The sequence below is a fragment of the Rutilus rutilus genome, assembly GCF_951802725.1.
Source record: "Rutilus rutilus genome assembly, chromosome: 19".
In the NCBI taxonomy this organism is placed as follows: domain Eukaryota; kingdom Metazoa; phylum Chordata; class Actinopteri; order Cypriniformes; family Leuciscidae; genus Rutilus; species Rutilus rutilus.
In genome coordinates, this window is record NC_140232.1 from 6,652,696 (window position 1) to 6,674,825 (window position 22,130).

General features: G+C 37.7%; 1 protein-coding gene across 1 annotated transcript in view; it reads right to left on the reverse strand.

Moving 5' to 3' along the window:
* ntrk2a (neurotrophic tyrosine kinase, receptor, type 2a) overlaps positions 1 to 17,129 on the reverse strand; it is a 50,576-nt gene extending 33,447 nt beyond the window's left edge. Inside the window, exons 1-11 of the mRNA XM_084390120.1 lie at positions 16,132 to 17,129; positions 15,652 to 15,726; positions 15,492 to 15,563; positions 15,306 to 15,374; positions 14,303 to 14,445; positions 9,009 to 9,145; positions 7,122 to 7,260; positions 5,797 to 6,096; positions 5,649 to 5,675; positions 5,177 to 5,214; positions 3,654 to 3,753 (exon numbers count right to left, since the gene is read on the reverse strand). Coding sequence (XP_084246246.1) covers positions 3,654 to 3,753; positions 5,177 to 5,214; positions 5,649 to 5,675; positions 5,797 to 6,096; positions 7,122 to 7,260; positions 9,009 to 9,145; positions 14,303 to 14,445; positions 15,306 to 15,374; positions 15,492 to 15,563; positions 15,652 to 15,726; positions 16,132 to 16,343 — 1,312 coding nt within the window. The 5' untranslated portion in view covers positions 16,344 to 17,129. The remainder of the gene's footprint in view (positions 1 to 3,653; positions 3,754 to 5,176; positions 5,215 to 5,648; positions 5,676 to 5,796; positions 6,097 to 7,121; positions 7,261 to 9,008; positions 9,146 to 14,302; positions 14,446 to 15,305; positions 15,375 to 15,491; positions 15,564 to 15,651; positions 15,727 to 16,131) is intronic.
* Between the last annotated feature and the right edge of the window lie 5,001 nt (positions 17,130 to 22,130).

Below are 22,130 nucleotides of genomic sequence, written 5' to 3' on the forward strand. Positions count from 1 at the left end.
TTTTTGACAATTCACATTGTACAAATCGCCACCTCGTAAAATAGTAATGTTTTCTCATGAGATCGGGTTAGACATTCTGTTCTAGATTACCAACATCATTTAGCGGTAACACTTTACAATAAGGTCCCGTTGGTTAACATTAGTTTATGCACTAACTAATATTAACTAACAATGAACAATACCTTTGTTACAGTATGAATCTTTGTTAACATTATTTAATAAAATCACGTAAGTAAATTCATTGCTAGTTTAATGTTAGCTCATGTCCATTTCATTACCATAAAAAAAAAAAACTTTTGATTTTAATAATATATTTGTAAATGTTGAAATTAATATTAACTAAGATTATAAAGTATTTTTCCATGTTTAGTTTGTAGTAGTTAACTGTTGCAGTTAACAAATGGAACCTTGTTGTAAATTGTTACCAATTTTAACATACTCTTTCTAATATTCATATGAAAGTTACTGGAATACAAGTTTTCCATGGTCATGACAGAAGTTAAAATATATATAACCTTTCACTTTTGGCTGTACTTTCAAAACAGCCTTTTCCAGAGCAGAGCCTTTCCCCATAGACTTCCATTATAAGTGCATTATTTTAAAGTCATGTTCAAAGTATTCAAATGTTGTTTTGAACCAGGGACATTCCTATAAAAACCTTCACGTCTGATGGTGGAGAGAGGAGAATTGTGGGATGGTGACTGAGGGTGAGGAGCACCTTTAGTTTGTCAACCAAAGACCACGAGTGAAAGACTGATGATACTTCTGACCTTGACGAGCTTTATTGATTTTTTTGATTCGTCCAAACCAGAGAAAACTGATACCTGGCCTCTGAATCATTGATAAGCACAAGGTTGCTGACTCTCTCTGTCAGGCAGATGGAGAACTGCGTCTCTGCAGACACCCACACTTCCTGAACCCGAGGGCTACAATTTCACCTCGTTCCTCATTCCCACTCCACTTCCGCTCCTCTCTGAATGGTGCAGGGGTCTGCTTTTCTCTATGCTGCAGTGAGATGTGTTTGTGTGTGTATCTACAGTGGGGTCCGAATGTTTGAGAACACACTGGGTTTAAAGAACCTAGAAATAAAGTGTTCACTCAAATCCTTATTCTTATTAAATTATTTGTATAAAAAATAAAAATAGAGTGAAAACACATTCACGCAGTGATTACAGCATGATTAGGATCATAAAACATGGGCATGAAACCTTCATATAAGTAAGTAATCATGCATTTTGTCCTTGTGGACAACCAAGGAGGCACTTACACACACACACTCAAGACCACTGTGCGAAAATAAGCCCCTTAGGACATCTAACTCGACACTTCCTCTCAGAGAAACCACAAAAACAATCACACGCTCTCACTCAGAGACATACTGACTATCAAGCTGTCAGGAGCAAGACAAACGCAAACACACGTATATGTGGGGAATAAAACAATGAAAATCTGCTTTAGAGGATCATTAGTAAATTACAGAGAACGTGCCGAGATTATGCGCGGTCACATTTACTGATGTCCAGCAAATTTTCGCAAGCAAAAGGTGAAAGATTTCCCCATTCATCGCGCTGACCAAACGAAAGCCTAATGGTTTTTAAAGTGACTTCTGTGTGAGCTGTGCTTCACACACTGCTACACTTTTTACCAAAATTTCGCTAATGTGACTCTACCTTAACAGTAAGGGCCAGATTTACTAAACAGGGCAAATTCACCCTTCGCCAGGAGTTTGATTGACAGGCGATCTGACCAATCATAATTCGCCATCTGCCGAATCCGCCATTTTGTCTGACAAAGCAGTCAAGAGAGTTAATAGATTAACGTCGGTGGACTTGAACTTGAAAATCTGTACTGACGTCTTTCCGCGGTTGAAACAACGTTCCTTCTGATGTTCATTCATGTTTATTTGATGCTATAAATTAACTAGAAGGAAGAGATGATCGGTTCACGAGCAGCTTTAACTGAGACGCTACAGCGATCTGTCAGACACATTAAAGAGCCACAAAATGCTATTTATTGTTTAAATTTCTTAAAGAAAAGACAAAATTTGAAAGTTGAGACTTAGTTTCAGATAAAAAGTAACCTGCTCTGTCCTGTCTATCAGTGTCCTCTTTGCTCCGAGATGTATTTTTCTCTGCGTGAGAACACGATGTGTGGCGTGAGAGCGGCATGGCTTGTCGGATATAGCAACAGTAACTAAAGATGGCGGGTCTTTGCGAACGGTCAATTAGCATGAGAGAGCAATTCCAAAAAAGGGCCAATGAGAATGGAAAGTTCTGCACGCGATCTACTGATGACGCGTAAATTAAAGAACACAGCCGGAACATTTCCATAATGACCAACACAATCTAACAAGAGCAGTACAAATTAGCATTTGGTTAAAGATATGCTGTTTTGGGGCGTTAAATAATGGCGTAAATACCAGTAAATTGACTAGAGCAAAGCTTAGTAAATCACCTTGCATGAAAGCATTACCCAAAGCATAGCGATCAGAATATCAAGAATATCAAGAATATCATACCAGGGCCAGTAAATAACCACCTAGCAACCACACAAAACACCCTAGCAACAACATAATGAAATAGAAACTACTCAGAGCACCTTAACCACCATATACTGTAGCAACGCCCTGGCAACCACACTAGTATCAGCAACATCTGCACTTTCACACTCCTTTCTTAAGAAAAATCTTCTAACAAACTTACTAAATGAAAAACAATCACCCCTCCACAACACAATGCACAAGTTTATTCCCTAAGAGGAGTCATGTTTAGTCAAGAAGCATGGCACACATCATTGGGAGAGACAAACAAGAATGCAAGAAAACGCTTTAGTATCTAGTAGTCAGCAAAGATTATTTAAGCAAACTTTAATATATTAGTGAGCACTTTTTAAAGAGGACCTATTATACCCTGTTACATAGTCTTGGCTTAGCTTTTGAACAGGGTTTCATGCTTGAATGTTCAATAAACCTTATTTTTTTTTCACATTTCATTTGATATTGTTGCAGCTCCTCTCTTCCCAGTCTGTCAGTTACTCTGTTTAGTTCCTGTCTCTATGAAGCCCCTCCTTCCGAAAAGGACAATGTGCTCTGATTGGTCGGCTGGACCAGTGTGTTGTGATTGGTCAACAGCTTAGAGCATGTTTGGGAAATCCCACGAGTTTCAACACACTACTAACTCAATCAGGCCTTGCCCCTTTATTTTCCGTATCCCTTGGGCAAGAATGATTTAAATGAGGAATATTGTGAAATGTTCGTTCCCGGAAGAAAACTCAAGACTACAATGGAGGCGTTTCAGGGAGTTCAGAAACAGTGACACTGATATAGAGAATAATTCTTGCTGGAGTGACTTTGTGCTTTCGAACTTTTTTTGTTCAAACAGCAACATTACACACTAAAGAAAGTTGGAAATGTAAAAAAGCATAATAAGTCCTCTTTAATATTCTCCCTGAGAAACAAATGTTATAATAGATTAAGTGTGTATTAGTAATTATTACAGCTCATTAAAGAGTCGAAGCACAGCCTTCCTTTAGCATTCCTCTTTTTCAATTTCCACAAAGGAAACCCACTTATTCCGCCCAGAACAATGTGTCTTTCCAAAGCAGTCCTTAATGAAGGTTTGGCAGAGCCGCGCACAGAGCTGAGAGGTGCTTACCTTTGATTCCAAACTTTGAGTTGCGTCCAAACTTCAGAATGACAAGCATCAAGATGAAGCCTGTGAATGTGATTGCTGCAATTCCCACGACCACGTACACCTACAAGCAGAATGAAGAGTCTTCAAAGAGCAGTCGCTGCATTCAAAGCTTCATTGGGTAAAAATACTTGCTCTCCATGAGGAAGAGATTTTGACGAGTTTACTATACTAAAAACTGATTGGGCATCTAGAGGTCACAAACATACATCACAGATGGCTTAAAGGGATAGTTCACCCAAAAATTCTGTCATTACTCACCCGTAAGTAAGACTTTCGTTGATCTTCGGAATACAAGTAAAGATCTTTTTAATGAAATCTGAGAGGTTTCTGTCCCTCCATTGACAGCTATGCAACGGACACTTTAACACTTCAAAAAGTTTATAAAGAGATCGTAAAACTAATCCATAGGGTTTAGTCCAAATTTTCTGAAGAGACATTAATAAACATTCATCAACCCACACATCAGTTGTGGTAAAAAGAAGCTCAAGCATGTTCGCTTGACGTGTTGTGTTGTCTTGTGTTACCGCAACACGTTTGAGCTTCTGCGAGAACCAATGAGGTTCATTCTCGTGTTACGCATCACGTTTGAGCTTCTGCAAGAACCAATGAGGTTCATTCTCGTGTTACGCATCACGTTTGAGCTTCTGCAAGAACCAATGAGGTTCATTCTCGCGCCACAAGCAGGTTCGGTTGAGCTTCTGTTTATGTTCGCTGATCAATGTTTATATGTGAATAAAAGACTAAATTAAATCTGTTCATCATATAAAGCGATCGAGTCTCTTCAGAAAATTTCGACTAAACCACTTAATTCATAGTTTTACGATCTCTTTATGAATTTTTTAAAGAGTTTAAGTGGTAGTTGCGCAGCTGTCAATGGAGGGACAGAAATCTCTCAGATTTCATTAAAAAGATCTTAATTTGTGTTCCGAAGATGAACGAAATTCTTATGGGTTTGGAACATAACAATGACAATAACAACATAAAAATGCCATAACACTGTGAAGTAATACAATTTATAAAAGTGTATTTATTCTAAAAAGGTTTAGACCATTTCTGATTTGATGAAATGCATTTGAAGTTGTTGTAAAATTATGATAAACATACATTATATATAATTGTGGCAAGCTATTCCATTGCTTGTCAAGCATGAACAGCCATAATTGACTATATTACTTGTTAATTCCAATTATTAATATTAATAAAAGTAACTATTTGTTAAACATCAGTGTCAATTATCATATTGCTGTTGCTGCCATTTAAAAAAAAGAAAAGAAAAGAAAAGAAAAAAAAAGTCTATAAGCCACTTGAGAGTGTTTGACATTTTAACATTGTTAAGGGGTTTTAGCAACTCCACCCTACATTGTCCGTAAAAATCCTACTCGTGGTAAAATCACTGTAATGCACAGACTTTTTTATTTTTATTTTGATGCAGTATTAAAAACCTATGAAATTATGAAACTTAAGAATAATAAAATTTCACTCACAGCAACTTTGTCCTCAGGTGGTCCAAGAGGAGTGTCATCTGTTTGGAAGAGAAGAAACACTCAGATATATGTGCATAGATTACAAATCTATCATCTATAATTGCGTATGTTCCTGTGTCTTTTGTACATACCTGTAGTGGGATCTCACACACAAAAAGACAAACGGAAGAAGAAAATGTACGATTTTTTATGAATTATCACTTTTTTTAACAAAAATTTTGTAATAAAGATTTCATAACATTATGATGAATACGTGTATTATGTAATAAATGACTAAAAAGCAATAGTTCACCCCAAAATGAAAATTGTCAACATTGACTTGTGTTGATCCAAACCCATATGACTTTCTTGCGTGGAACACAAGAAAATCATAAGTCATATGGGTTTGAAATGACACAAATGTGAATAAATTATGAATGAACTATGGCTATAAACATTCATAATATTCCATAATTTCTTAAACTAGACTCACCATAATACACCGGATCGGTAACTGATTCTGATGAATAAACATGAAAAAGAAAACAAATAGGGCAACTTCTCATTCACATTCATAGAAATTGCTTTGATTTTACATTTATTCATTTAGCAGATTTGGTTGCATGCTAATTTCAACTCACCGTTCCATGGCTCATGCATGAAATGAGCGAATACTGCCTTGCTGTCATCTCCGTATGCATTACTGGCCATCAGCGTGTATTTCCCATTGTTGATGTGTGTGGGACTGTCAAGCTGTAAGCAACCGTGGTATTCCCCCTCTGAATAATCGTGGATCATGGTATGGATAAAGCTGCCCTCTTCCACAGGTTGGTCGTTTAATAACCAGCTCAGTTTCGGCTCTGGGTTACCCGCCACGCTGAAGGGAATGCACCAATGGTGGTCTGAGATCGCATCCATCAGCTTGCTGATCACGGGGGAAACTAAATGACCCAAATAAATGGACAACACAAGCATAAACAAACTTAAATACTTAATGTTTTATGGTAGCATTACAGGCTTGGTCTTATTAAAATGTATTATTTGCTGATTAAATAATGTAACACTTTATTTTACAGTGTCATTGTTAGATGTTACAGTTAGTTACTGTAGTAATAAATAAATTATGCATAATTACATGCAACAAGCCCTAAACCAAACTCCAATCCTAACCCTAACCCTATAGTAAGTACATGTAGTTAATTATTATTACACAGTACTTACATGCATAATTACACTGTAAAAAGGACACCAAATAAAGTGTAACCCTTTATTTTAAGGTGACATAGTTACATTGTACCAACTCAAATAAGTACTGTGTGATATTAAATATCTACATGTACTTACTATAGTTACGGTTAGGGTTAGGTGGATGGCCTTTATTTTACAGTATGTGTACTTACAGTGTACTTAACTAAGAAAGTACAAGGTAACTACATAGGTTAAGGTTTGGTTTAGGGGTAGTACCTAGTTATTACCCAGTTGTTGTAATGACTATAATAAGTACATAGTATGTACATTGGGGATCAGGGCTGTAAAATAAAGTGCTACCGGTTTGGTTTAGGGTTAGTTACTTGTAATAATGCATAATTTACTGCTATTACTACATGTATAATTAGTTTCTGGGGAATTAGTTATAATTAGTTTCCTTTCTGGGGGTGTGAGTTACAGCAATGTCAAAGTCATTTCTATTTAAAGTCTATGCAACTACGTCACATTAAAATTAAGTGTTACTGATTTTTTTCCCCCTGTTATTCAGCAAGGATGCATTAAAATCGATCAAAAGTTACAGTAAAGAAATGTATAATGTTACAAAAGATTTTAAATAAATGTAGCCCTTTGGGAATGCTGTTAAAAACGTTAAAACTTGGGTAGTGTATATAAAAATCCCAGACTTGTGCAATCATTCTCCTAAAACAGTGGGTATCTGTTCTTGTTTTACAGCTGTGTGTTTCTCTTGATAACTTACACAGTATGTCCAGATGCACAGACGCCTCAGACTCTCCCACCATGTTGTCAGATCTGCAGGTGATTTTGCATCCGTTGTCCAGAGAAGAGACATTAAAGAGCTTGAGCTTCAGCTCTGACATCTGACCTGAGCCTTCTTTCTGGGGGTGTGAGTTACAGCAATGTCAAAGTCATTTCTATTTAAAGTCTATGCAATAGAACTCCTCCTTAATACAGATAATACAGATTCCTAGCCTTATTGTGGACAATTCATTGTCGCATGTTATTCCAAAGAAAACAATACTTGTCTTTAATCAAAATGTAATCAGTTGCTCCTCCTCTGAAATGACTTTCCTTTTCCATTGGCGTCGCTTAGGCGGATGGCCAGTTGGATAATGTTGACCAATAGCTATTCGGGGATTGTTGTTTTTGGGGATATCCTGTTACGCCTCATTATGAAAATGGTTTGCAAATTGCAATATACATTAGCCGCTTTTCCACCATTGGGCCGAACGGTTTAGGAATTGGTTACGGTTATATTTCCGCCTGAGCTTGGTTCGGCACATGCATGATTACAAACCGGTTTCTCTGTAGCTGGCCAAGCACGCTATTTGAGCGAAGTAAACACAAGTTAATAATAGAAATACCTGATCATCCTCCATAATGCGGTCGCTACTTACATCTCATACCTCTGTAAATTCTTGCATTTCAAAGGCATTGACTAATATTACATTCCAAAGAGCTCTGATATCAGAAAATGAAATCTTATCCGTGCCGTCTGGGCCGGATCGGCACAGAATGGAACGGTTAGGCAATGATAACGGTTTGGCCGTGGAAAAGCGGTTATTAAGGTGGTTTTGCCCTGTTCCATCAATCAAAGCCTTAAAGGCCCACGTAATTTCCACTGAAACAGGAAGACAGGGTGGGACATATCGAATAGCCCCTCCCCTTTTTTTAAATAGCCAATAGCGTTTCATTTATATCACAGCTCGACTAGAGCTGTTGAGCTCAGTAAAGCCGCAGTTCCCTCCTAATCTCAAACCATTTCTTCTCATAATCTACACCATATTTCTTTAAAATATAGCTTTCTGTGCAGAATTCAAATGGGTCCGATACGGTTCCTGGTCTGCGTCGACTACATCATGTGATCCGCTCTGTGCTATTGTGTCTCTGGATCAGAGCAGATTGTGTGCGCAGCGCAGGTGGTTCGCGTGACTTCATTCGCCCCAGTGGAAAGCATATTTACACTGTCTGAATAGTTCCCTATCCCCTATATAGTGCACTACGTGCCATTCACCATGTAGAAAATAGTAATTGTGTGAACAAGTGACCGATTTCAGCCGCAGCTTTAGCGTCTATTTATAATATAGGGGGCGGGGCTTCAGATTCTAGAGAGTATTTGATTGGACAGAAAACCTGATGCGAAACTGAAGTTCAGAGTGATGTCATCAAAATCATTGAGCCATATAAGTGAGAGAGACTAAGTTTTGAATGCTTATATCTTCTAAATGCAAATTTTGTCATTGTTTTAGAGCACACTAGCTTATAGATAACAGAAAGGCTAACATTATACTACAAGGCAAAAAACTTAGATTTTTATTTCATGGGGACAATGGAAAATTAACAAAATCTGTTAAATAATTAAGCAATCCTCTCAGCAAAATCTAATGCAAAATGTCATGAATAAGGAATGGCTTTCATAATGTATCATCAAAATGACTGAACAATACTGGTCTGCAATACAATTTTAAAATGCTGTGGAGAGACCTAACAAACTAGAGAAAACAGTGAAATGAATTGGTGTTGTTACCCATGCTCCTCCAGTCTGGATGTCCTCTGGCATCCACACGAAAAGAAATTGCAACAACCACTAATAATTACAACTGAAAGAGATGAAGATCAGATTTACCTGGTGCGCTGAGTTTAATTTGCAGGTGTCCCAGTTCAGATTAGGCGTGGGCGTTCCTGACGTGTTGCACACCAGCGTCACATTTGACCCTTTCCGCATGGTCACTTTGGTGGGTTTGAGAGTCACAGTGGGGAGAACTAGAAACAACAACAGACCACCAACCAGAACGTTTATACACTGATTAACAATAAAGTAGTAATTAGTAACAAAATTATACTGTTAATCAGTATCGTTGTCTTGGTTTTAGATTAAAAAAATATCTAACGGTCCGTAGAATATAAGTGGTTTGTAATATTTTTTCAAAATGCGTTTAAGTCTGAATGGTCAGATTGGCAGTAGTTTGCCATTCAGGACATGACACTTATAACAACATAAAAAAGGAACAATATTATCTATATCTGTGTCTCAATCTTTGAGTCTTTTGAACTTTCCAGTTTTCCATATTATATTGTTTCAAATGACTATTTTTTTGTTGCCATTTTCAGGTTATATTTAAAATTACACAGAGATATGTATTTGATCCTTTTAAAAGCTTTTAAAATGTACACATTTATTCGATTTTTTTTAATTGAATCACTTTAAATAAATGTAATCAAAGTAAATTAGTTTTAACATGAATAGGGTTTCAAATTCTCAAAAACATAAACCAAATACTTTTTGTGATCTGTAAGAAAATTTGTACTGTGCTTAGAGTCGATTATTTTATTTGTGATAACGCAATGAAATATGCCAAATTGTGTGGACATCCACTTGTGCAGGCCATCATATAAAGATATTAAGAACATGTAAGAGAGAACCAACGACATATTAATAACTGATTATGTTGCTTGTTGTAGTCAATGTTTGCTTTTTCCTGTGAGCGTTTTGTATTTCTATGCATTTTTTGAATAGTAAAATAAAACCTTTGGCTGTATGTTGCCTTTTTTAAACACATCATTTTGTCAGATAAACACATGAACCATTTTTATTCTTCCCTCATATTCAAAATATATAAAAATATGTAGCCTATATAAAATATTTCGGTTTAATTGAACTTGTAAGGTCATTAAAAATAAATATACCCTTTCGGACATCACTTTTGGCCACTACTGTATCTATATTTAATTTAATGTATTGTTTTGAATAAATTTTAAAGAAATCTTTAATTCTATTTCTAATTTTTGGACATTTTCCGGGTATAGTTAAAGGGGCACTGAGATATGTATTTGATATTTTACTTTTAGTTCAGAAATGTAATAAATTAAATTAAAGTAACTTAATTTTAACATGAAAACATTTTAAAACCAATTGACCAATTCTCAAAAACAATCATTTTTGATGTTATGTTATGTTATGTTATAATATAAAAATAGTCTTAAAAAAACTAATCTTATTTCTTATTTTCTAACAGACAATTATTTTTAAAGTGAAACCGAAGTGTATATTTGAATTAAATTTAGCTCAGATTAACTCGTACTTCTCCATCGGCATCACAGGAACACCGATCTATCCCGCTAGGCGCTCCCACTAAACTCAAGGCCATAGAGTGCGGACAGCTCTCAGATCTCTATCTCCATCTGCTCCCAGGCTGCCGCAGGTTACATCCTTATCACCGCGTCCCGGGAATCTCTTTCTGCTGCCGGAAACTGCAGGTCACGCAGCTACGATCATTTTAAGACTGTATGTACTTTTTTATGTTTGAAGGTAAATATCCAACAAAACACACCTTCAGTCTGTTCCGACTGGATTTTCCCATAGCAGCTCCTACTCTTAAAAAGCAATTCACCCAAAATGTTTAATTCTTTCATCATTTAGGCTACTCATGCTCACATCATTCCAAACCTCTGTGGCTTTCTACAGAAAACAAAAAATATATATATATATTTTGAAGAATTGTTTTTGTCCATACAATGAAAGTCAGTGGAGTCTAAATGTCACTGGACCCCATTGTATCCCAAAATATCTTCTTCTGTGTTCAGTCATACAGGGGTGTGTTTCCCGAAAGCATCGTTCGCCAACTATGTTCGCAAGTTCCGTCGTTATCAGCATAGTTCAACGACTCATTGTTTCCCGAAAGCATCGTTCGCCAACTATGTTCGCAAGTTCCGTCGTTATCAGCATAGTTCAACGACTCAGTGTTTCCCGAAAGCATCGTTAGCCAACTATGTTCGCAAGTTCCGTCGTTATCAGCATAGTTCAACGACTCAGTGTTTCCCGAAAGCATCGTTAGCCAACTATGTTCGCAAGTTCCGTCGTTATCAGCATAGTTCAACGACTCAGTGTTTCCCGAAAGCATCGTTAGCCAACTATGTTCGCAAGTTCCGTCGTTATCAGCATAGTTCAACGACTCAGTGTTTCCCGAAAGCATCGTTAGCCAACTATGTTCGCAAGTTCCGTAGTTATCAGCATAGTTCAACGACTCATTGTTTCCCGAAAGCATCGTTAGCCAACTATGTTCGCAAGTTCCGTCGTTATCAGCATAGTTCAACGACTCAGTGTTTCCCGAAAGCATCGTTAGCCAACTATGTTCGCAAGTTCCGTCGTTATCAGCATAGTTCAACGACTCAGTGTTTCCCGAAAGCATCGTTAGCCAACTATGTTCGCAAGTTCCGTAGTTATCAGCATAGTTCAACGACTCAGTGTTTCCCGAAAGCATCGCTAGCCAACTATGTTCGCAAGTTCCGTAGTTATCAGCATAGTTCAACGACTCAGTGTTTCCCGAAAGCATCGTTAGCCAACTATGTTCGCAAGTTCCGTAGTTATCAGCATAGTTCAACGACTCAGTGTTTCCCGAAAGCATCGTTAGCCAACTATGTTCGCAAGTTCCGTAGTTATCAGCATAGTTCAACGACTCAGTGTTTCCCGAAAGCATCGTTAGCCAACTATGTTCGCAAGTTCCGTCGTTATCAGCATAGTTCAACGACTCAGTGTTTCCCGAAAACATAGGCTAGCTCTAACGAACATTTGCAAACAGCATCGCAAAGTTGTGTGGTTGGAACGACAGCTCTCGACCTGTTTGCATGACATGTGGACTCACTAAATCCTTATCTTGAGCAAAATAAGCAAGCTGACAATCAGTACAATCTATCTTTTATTTAGAATACGTACAAATGTCCTTTACATCTTTCAGTTTGTCAAGAATTAAAGCACCGTTTTTGAAGAGTTTTTTGTTTATGATTGAATCTGGAAATAAAGCTAAATAATTGAGAAAAATGATAAATAATCCTCAGATGCCATGTCCGTAATTTATAGCAAAACATCTAGCATTAATTTGATCTCAAACAGATTCATTAAAAGGAGTTATTAGCCTACTCCACCACCTGCGTAACATCATTAAACAAACGTGGCTGAATGACCACTTTGCGACAGTACGGTTTCGGGAAACAGTCGTGACTAGCTAGTTGGTTTCTTCAACGATACATCATTCTATGGTAGTGAAGCAGCGAGTTATGGCGTTGTACGGGAAACACACCCCTGGTTTGGAACGGCATAAGGGGCAAGTGAATCATTTTTGGGATTAAAAGGCATCCTCTTCATTGTTTTGGCAAAACATCATTAATGTACATCTGGCACTCGAGATGTTCCAAAAACGATGGCAAGTTCAAACGAGTCAGTGGAGCAGCTTTTTTTCTTTCATGGCACAAAAAATGGAAAAGAAAGGCACATTTGGCCACAGGCCAGCAGACGCTCAGCAGAGTCTAAATGTCTCAGTGTTTTTGCATTCTGGGGATCCCCCCGTCTGTCTCTATTTTTCCCTTTTCCTCCCTCTCTCTCTTGTCCTCTCTTCCTCCCTCGAGGCCCTTCTGCTGTGGTACTGCTTAAAATAGGCCTGGCTGGAGGCTGATCTTCGGATCAATAATGATCCGCGTCTCAAGCCGCAGCCATAAAACTACAGCCTGGACAAATCACATCTTACCAAACAAACAAACCTAAACTTCAGTCTGGAATATTATATGAGTGAAACCGCAAGTTTCCTTTCAAATATGCGGATTCTCAGTTATCCAGGCCATAGTGGAATGTCTTAGTTAATTCTTTCAACTGGCATCTGGTTGACAATCAGTTTTAGGGGATTCAGTTCTTAAAAGCTTGTAATAAAGGCCAGTGTTGGTGTTGTTAAGTAAAATTACAACTGTTATAAATCATTTTCGGTAATTGAAATAATAAAACAGAATATAAATATTATATATTATATAGTATAGTTGATATTTAGAAATGTTGCCTTTGCAACTAACTAAAATAAATCAAGTTGAAGTAATAAAATGACTAAAATTTAAAAATATATAAAAGTTAAATCGACACTCTAAAAAATGCTGGGTTGTTTCAACCCACGTTTGGGTCAAATACTGTATGGACAAACCCAACCATTGGTTTACATTTTTTAAATTACATTTTAAATCCAACGTTTGGGTTTGTCCATATTTTACCCAAACGTGGATTGAAACAACCCAGCATTTTTTAGAGTGGAGAAAAAGTAATCAAAATGACAAAAGCACATAACAAATTTACTATAACTTAATATTAATAAATACTAAAATAGCAAATAATACTAAACTTACACTGATAAAGACGAGTGCCTCTTATCAATCAAATGATCCATAGATATCATTTATTATCATTATTTGTTACCCCCTCAGGTGTACTCACGTTCTTTTTTCACCAAAACAGCCACAATCAAATTTTTTCCTGGTCGTTTTTCTTTCTGATTCTTCAAATTAAGCAACATTTTTGCTGCGGTCCTTTTTTAAAATTCAATGTGAACGCCCTCTCACATGTGAAATAGATACAGCACTGCGCTCACAAGCTTATGGTTAATGCTGGTTCCTGTTTTTAACTGTCCCATCTTTGCTATAGTACATTATAGTACATTATGACAGATTCGCAAAACAATCTGTGGTGAAATTAGCAGTAAACACTGTTTAAATCAGACTGAAACGATCAAGGTTCTTGTTAAAAATCGAATTCAGCCACTGGTTTCAAACATTCAGAACTATTTGCAGAGTTTGCTTATTTCACTCACTTATCGTTAGTTTAGGAATTACCGTCTAACAATAATCTAACCAGCTTCATCTTATCTCACTGTGTCTGGGCAGGACTGTGACTATCTTGCATCAGAACGTTGGGGAATCATGGAATGTTTGTTTTTTCAACATTGTTTCAATAAATGGCCTAAAAATTTGAGTTCTTAAAGTTACAGTACATTTTCACAGAGCTCCTACTGTATATCTTACTCAGAAGATCAAGGATAATTTGATTACTCTGTAAAAGGAAATCTAGACTGTATTGTCCGTATGTTTTCTTTATCAAGTAATTCTTACCACAGTTGGGCAGTGTGAGCATAGCCAGAGCTCTCTTCTTCCCTCCCTCCTCCACACACATCAGCTCCTCGGACTCCTCTCCTCTCCACTGCTTCAACCACACGTTTTCACACGAGCACTGCAAAGTATTGCCTGCCAGCAACCTGCGACATACCAATGCATACAAATGTATTATAACAGTGCCCTGCTCACACAAGAACCCAAATAACTCTACATGTAACCTGGTAGGACTACATCATAATCAGGATGTATCACACAGTGGATATGGACAGTGCTGAGGGTAACACATTACAAGTAACACGAGTTATGTAATCAGATTACTTTTTGAAGTAACTAGTAAAGTAATGCATTACTTTTCAATTTGCAACAAATATCTGATACTTTTTCAAATAAATGACGCAAGTTACTTTGTTTTCCCCTGTATTGACTGACAGCTCGGGAGTGAGTGCAGAGGCGTTGTGTGTGTGAACAAGATGGGTATTGTAAATGTGAACATGCATTTACTCATCTCACTTGCAGAAAAGCAGATTCAGTATTCCTCAAAAATGAATAAAAACAGTGACATGCAAACTCTGAATATTACGCAAACCTGCAATAATTAAATGTTAAATCACATGAATATACTTTATGCATTTAATCTCACTTTATTTACCGATGTCTTTTCTGCTGACCTCACTGATCCAATTCAACCATGCCGAAAAGCAAAACTGGCAAGTCCAGTTTATCAGACAATATTTTCAAGAGTGTCGGCACTGGCTGATTCCAAAAATGATCCAATTTACCAACAACCTTGAAAATTTACAATTTTTGTTTTCAAATACATTTGACTTTTTAATAGTTTTGGAATATATTATTTAATTGTATATTGTGTGCAAGCATAATTTGCTGTCATAGAAAATGAAATATTTTAATCACCAAAACCAAACCAAAACGTCACACTGGAGGCACAGCACACACTGAATGGTAACTGTAATATATCTTCAATAAACATTCCGAGACTCACAGGGATGAAATGTTTAAATGATGAAAAGTCCTCCAGGATAGATACGACAGATTGTTCTCTTTGAGATTCCTGAAAAAGGAGGCAATGATCAGCACTGATAAAGATACATACTAAATTCCCACAATATCAGATGTTTGTAACTTTGCTAAATTGAACCTCCAGCTCGTCCAAAACCAAAACACTCACAGATATTGTAGTTTCAGGTTGCTCTGAAAGGCCTGCCTCGAAATATACGTGAGCCTCGTGTTTGTTACAGTTCTGAGGGATAAGACAAACACCGATGTCATAAACTTCCATCTCACCGCATATAAAGAACATACAAGTTGTTCCACATTTTAGTACTCACAAGTTTCTGAGGTTGCGGTACAAGTTGAGATCTTTTTCATTAATGGATGTGAAACTGCCTTGATTTGCAATGTATCTGTAAACAGCAACAAGAACATTCTCTTTAAAAAATCATCCAGGGTAATTCAGAAAATACATCACGCTCGATAAAATATGGCCTTGACGCTCTGGTGTGATTTGTGACCTAAAGTCCATCAAAATGTCTTCATTGGCATCTGTCTCATATCATTATTTTAGCAAACATATTGTGTAAACATACCAGAAGCAGCACTGAAGAGAATATAATGACAATAATAATGTGGTTTGCACTTATAAAATTACTTTGGCACAGTAATTCACGTACAATAAATCAAATTGAATAAATCATAGGCACAATTATGCAAGTTAACGACGCTGTAATTCATTGGCTGGCTGCTTTAAAGAGTTGACACAACATGCATGATCACCTTCAGTGACCCCTGGCATCTTCTGTGTGACTTACATGTCTGTGATATTCTCCATCTCCGCCTCGGACTGCAACATTGGAAAAGCAATGATACTGCGCTCCGCATCCACGCACGAGATCCGCACGCCCGTGCACGTGCAGAGCTCCGGACAAGCGGTCCCGGGCCTCCAGAGCGCGAGCAGCACCAGAACCAGAACCCAACGGAACCCCCAGCCCGCCATGTCGAAGCCCCTCGACAGCAGGCTCATCCCCGGGTCCTCGCCTCCAGATTTAAGACCCCTGGAAACAGACGCGTGGAGAGGAGACAGCGCAAAACACACGCGCCCGCGTCTGGAGCGTCCGAGCGCGAGACACGCAGAACGGATCGTGAGACTCAGTCGACCTTGTCTCGGGCGTCTGTCTCCTCGAAGTGTTCGTATTCCTCTCTCCCTCTTGCCTCTGTGTGTGTCGCTCTACCTCGAATGATGCTGGCGTTAAATGCAGAAGACGCGCACTTGAGAAACGCGAGTGCTGAAGTGAGGGAGCGCGAGCGCTGGATGATGCACATCTGAGGGGAGGAGACGAGGAGAGGAGGAGAACAGATCATTAAAGCACTTTATTGATTATTGACAACGTGTCACATCCTTACACCGATCAAGACTTGAGACTTTAAGTTAAGGCGTACGGATAAATCGCATACGTAGCCTATGTTGTGATTCCGTTAGGACTATCATGTCAATGCAAGTCAGGACAGTTGTTTTATCTCCTTTCAGGAATGTTGCTCAGATTATGGTAATGACAGCCACTAATTGGCACAGAATTACTAAAAGACTAAAAACGGAGGTAAATCGTAGCTACGTCATCATGAGTGACGATCGCATGTTTGAAACATCAGGAGCCGCTGAGACAAGAGGAAAATGTATAGCACAGCAGTAGCCTATGTTTCGTTCGTGAATGAATCCGTTTTTGGAATGTATTTTTAAATGAACGAATTGCTCTCGTTTCTACTCGTAGTTTTCGACTTCCCCTGAAGTAGGCTATTTCTTTTTTGAAGCGCGTTTTCAAACTGGGGACCGGCCGGGATCCCTACAGTTAGAACCTTTTTCAAGATTTACGCATTTCAATTAATAGTAAAATTCCATCAAATTGAATTGAATAATCCTTTCATATTATTCATCTTAAGAATTTTAAATGAGTAAAAAAAACAAAAAAAAACTTGAGCTTAATAAAACATTTTGTATAAATCGTAATGGAACAAGGGAATGGGGAATGTGATTCGTGTACTCATAAATGTAAAAAAAAAAAATTAAAAAAAATAATAATTTAAAATTAAGTTTAAGATTTATACAAAATGTTTTATTAAGATTTAGTTGTTTTTACTCATTTGAACAATATGTAAAGATTATTCAATTCAATTTGATGGAATTTTACTATTAATTGAAATGGTAAATCTTGAAAAAAGGCTTAATTTTTTGAGTGAAGGGGGCCACAAGGGGGTGCTAGGGTGTCCGTGGAAAAGTCTAAAAAAAGCAGTGTGAAAAATCGATTCAACTAAATAAATTATTTATAAATAAATTGAATAACACGTAAAACGAACAAAATAAATGTTAATTGGTTAAAAATACTATGCCTTAAAAATGATCTACAGTATAACACAATAAATAGTGTGTGGAAAAAAACTTAATAATGTAACATAGAACCAGCAATGACACGATTCGTTCAGAATTGTGTTACAAGAATTGTGATAAAATAACGACCATTCACAATTAAAGTGTCAGGCTACAGTAAATCATAATGCTATTATCTGTTTTATGATGATGATGATGATGATGATGATGATGATGATGATAAGCAATGGATGAAATGCTTTGTTGTCTAGTCTAGATATTAAACTTGATATAAATTTCTCTCTTGGATCAGCGGCTCATGTCTTTGATATTTCAAACAGCGATCGTCACTCAGATGATGTAGACTAGAGCATCGCCATTAACTGTCAGCGAGCGGAAAATCAGGGCTAAAATCGTGTAGGCTAGAGTTTTGGTGGCATAGTTGCAAATTTATAATTGTTTATTTATGTCTATGTGGTGTTTTTTAAAATATGTTTAAAGACATACCACGTGTAAATGCATAAGTCAACACCATTGCTGAGTATTTCCTCCTTAAAACTGCAGTAAACCAAAGATTCTCAAAAAGGCGGTTTGAAATCGCTGGTGTTTCTGACATCACAAACTACCTTGCAACCAATCAGGTCAACGTGTGATCGTCAACGAGTGGATCTCTCAGCTTGTGTGAGTGAGTGGAGGCGGGGCTAATTAGCATATTCATAGAACTGAGTATGAAGCAAAGGTGTTACATTCAAGCTATTTTAAGGCATTAAGACATTTTTTCCCAAGGAAAAAACTTTTAAATATGTAACTTTGGTGATCAAAAATGAGTTTTAAGGTATCAAATTATTGACTACAGGGGGTACTTTAATCGAATGATGACTCGCTCATAACACAAAAGGCACTCACTTGTCGCCACCTGAAGATTGAACGAATCGTTTTAATGAACCGATTCAGAACAGCAGCTCGCTCAACTCCGTTACCCGGGTCAAGCATCATTCTAATGACGTCAAGATTGACGCACGACGCGGGAAAATAAATCAAAGGAGAATTAGATGAGTGCACAAGTGGTAGTTTACGTGCACTCAGTTAATGACACTCAAGTATTTTTAGGCCAGATCCCAGTACCATAAACGCATAAACCATAAAGATAAAGCTGTAGAATGTAGAAGTAGAGGCTGTAGAATGAATTTATGAATAAAGCCAGGACCGAATGTAACAGATGGAGTTTGGGCTTAGGTTACTTAACACAAAAGATACTTCATTATGAAAGCTTGTTGTGGTCTTGAATTGTGCATACCTTTCCACTACAGAGAATTTTATTTTTTATTTTTTTGCACCTTTATGTAACCAGCAGGAAGAACATATAAGCTGGTTCATTAAATGGTCCATTTGGGATGTAGAAATGCAGAATTACATTCCACTGCTGCCATCTACCGGTATGCATTGGTATTTGTTTAAGGACTTTCAAGCAGTCTATGTTAAAGGCAAGCATCACAATTAAGCTATTGTTTCTTATATTTAGGATGACGAATTTAAAAGTCGTAGTCGTTTGTGCTATAGACATAAATGATAGTGTGTAGATTGAGTATAGTTGTAGCATTTGCTACTTTTGCTATACTTGCACAAAGACTATAAATATGGGGGTGTTTTTTTCATTAAATGCCTTTATCTGTCTACTAACAAAATAATCAAAAGCTACATATTTCCTATTTTCCACAATTAATTAATTAATTTATATTAGCCTACTACTTATACTACACTGATTTTAATGTGGTAGTAGATATTAGGCCTACATTTAATAACTGACAGGGTTTATAATCTATTGATACACACACACACACACACACATATACATACATACATATATATATATATATATATGTGTGTGTGTGTGTGTGTGTGTGTGTGTGTGTGTGTGTGTGTGTGTGTGTATCTCACAAAAGTGAGTACACCCTCACATTTTGCCAACCATTTTAATATATATTCTCAGAGGACAAAACTATAGAAATGAAACTTGGATATATTTTAGAGTAGTCATGTGTGCTGCTTGTATAGCACTATAGATTTACTGTCTTCTGAAAATAACTCAACATACAGCCATTATTGTCAAAATAGCTGGCAACAAAAACTGTGCCCAAAGTGTCAATATTTTGTGTGGGCACCATTGTTATCTAGCACTGCCTCAATCCTCCTAGGCATGGAGTTCACCAGAGCTGCACAGGTTGTTGCTGGGATCCTCTTCTTCACCTCTATAATGACATCATGGAGCTGCTGGACATTAGACACGTGGCGCTTCTCCACCTTCCGCTTGATGATCACCACAGGTGCTCAATAGGGTTCAGGTCTGGAGAAATACTTGGCCACTCCATCACCTTCAGCTTCCTCAGCAAGGCAGTTGTCATCTTGGCGGTGTGTTTGGGGTCGTTATCATGCCGTTCGGCACAGTTTCTGAAGGGAGCACATCATGTTCTGCTTCAGAATGTCACAATACATGTTGGAATCCATGTTTTCCTCAATGAAGCGCAGCTCCCCAGTACCAGCAGCACTCGTGCAGCCCCAGACCATGATGCTACCACCACCATGCTCGACTGTAGGCAAGACACACTTGTCTTGGTACTCCTCACCAGGGCATCGCCACACATGCTGGACACCATCTGAGCTAAACAATAGTCTCATCAGACCACAGGACATGGTTCCAGTAATTCATGCTCTTGGACAGATTGTCTTCAGCAAACTGTTTGCGGGCTTTCTTGTGAGCCAGCTTCAGAAGAAGCTTCCTTCTGGGACGACGGCCATGCAAACTGACTTGTTGCAGTGTTCGGTGTGAGCACTGACAAGCTGACCTTCCGCTTCTGCAACCTCTAAAGCAATGCTGGCACGATCATGCATCTGTTTTTTGAAGCCAGCTTCTGCACCTGACGCACAGCACGAGGACTCAACTTCTTTGATTGACCCTTGCGAGGCCTGTTCCAAGAGGAGCCCTTCTTGGAAAACCTCTGACCCTGGCCTGTACTGTAGCTCAGTTTCAGGGTATTACCAATCTTCTTATAGCCTAGGCCATCTTTGTGGAGTGCAACAATTCTAATTCTCAAATCCTTAGAGAGACCATGAGGTGCCATGTTGAACATCCAGTGGTCAGTATGAGAGAATTGTACTCAAAGCACCAAATTTTAATTGCTCTAATACAAGATGCACAAATTTGTATGGTCCTGTCAAGCAGACAAACCATGAACATGATGAATAGGACATGTGGCTTTGCATGGTTAAACGACGTAATGCTGTTATTATTGTGTGTGTATGTATTAGTTCAGTATTTTTGTGACTTCATTTCACAGATACAATATGCCACTATCAGTGCTGTTACCGCTGAGTCTGACTATGTTGGATGTTTGCTTGGTTTTCTCAAAAACCTAATGGCCTGGTTTGACAGACAGGATTTAGATAAAGCCAGGATTAAACCTTAATTAAATTAGGAAATTTTTAACTTTTATAAACGTGCCTTAAAAAAAAAAACAGTAATGCATCTTGAAACAAAACAATGACTGATCTATTTTAAGATATGTCAGTGCAAGTTGCTTTCAGTTAAAACAGCTCAAACATGCATTTTAGTCTGGGACTAGGCTTAACCCTAGTCTGTGAAACCGGGGAGAAATGTCCCAAAAACAATAGTTTGAGCAAAGCAGTAATTCCAACGGGCACAGCTTGTTTTCATGATCACCTTGCTGAAAACCTGGTCTTAAAACCCTTCGAAAACAATCAAAGCTCTGACCGGATCAGCTCCTAATATAGGCTATCTGTGAACTTTTAAATCCAAACTCATCTGTTAGATCTCTGAGGTCTTCTGAACAAAGTCTGTTGATGGTCCCGAGATTAAATTTGAGAGGCGACAGTGCTTTTTCTGTTGTTGGGCCAAAACTGTGGAATAGTCTTCCGGTTTCCCTCAAATTAGTTAAACTTTCATCAGAATCTTAATTTAAATCGAAGTTAAAAACCTGTATTTTCTCCCAGGCATATAAACTGTTCCTAGAGTTTTTGAGGCCTCATCATGGATTGGTGTTTTGATGTACTCCTTTTTTCTCATTGCATTGCAGTCTTTATTGGTCATATTTACTTTTTATGGTCATTTTAGTTTGGTATTATACAGCAGTGGTCAACTACTGTTGTTTTTATTGTGCTTTATAAATAGATTTTGATTTGATTTGATTTGAAACCAGCCTGCTAAACCAGTTATGAACGGGCTGGGCTGGAAGACCAGCTAAACAGCTTAGGCTGGTTTTAACCGTTTTTTTTGTCTAGTTATTTTTTACTCCTGCAGGGCAGACAGGAATAAAAAAAAAAAAAAAAGAATAAAAAAAAAGCATAACTTACCCACATTTGCAGGAATATGGTCCACATGCTTCAAATGTTCCTTGCAAAGAGAAGACGCTTATGTGAACGTGCACACAGACG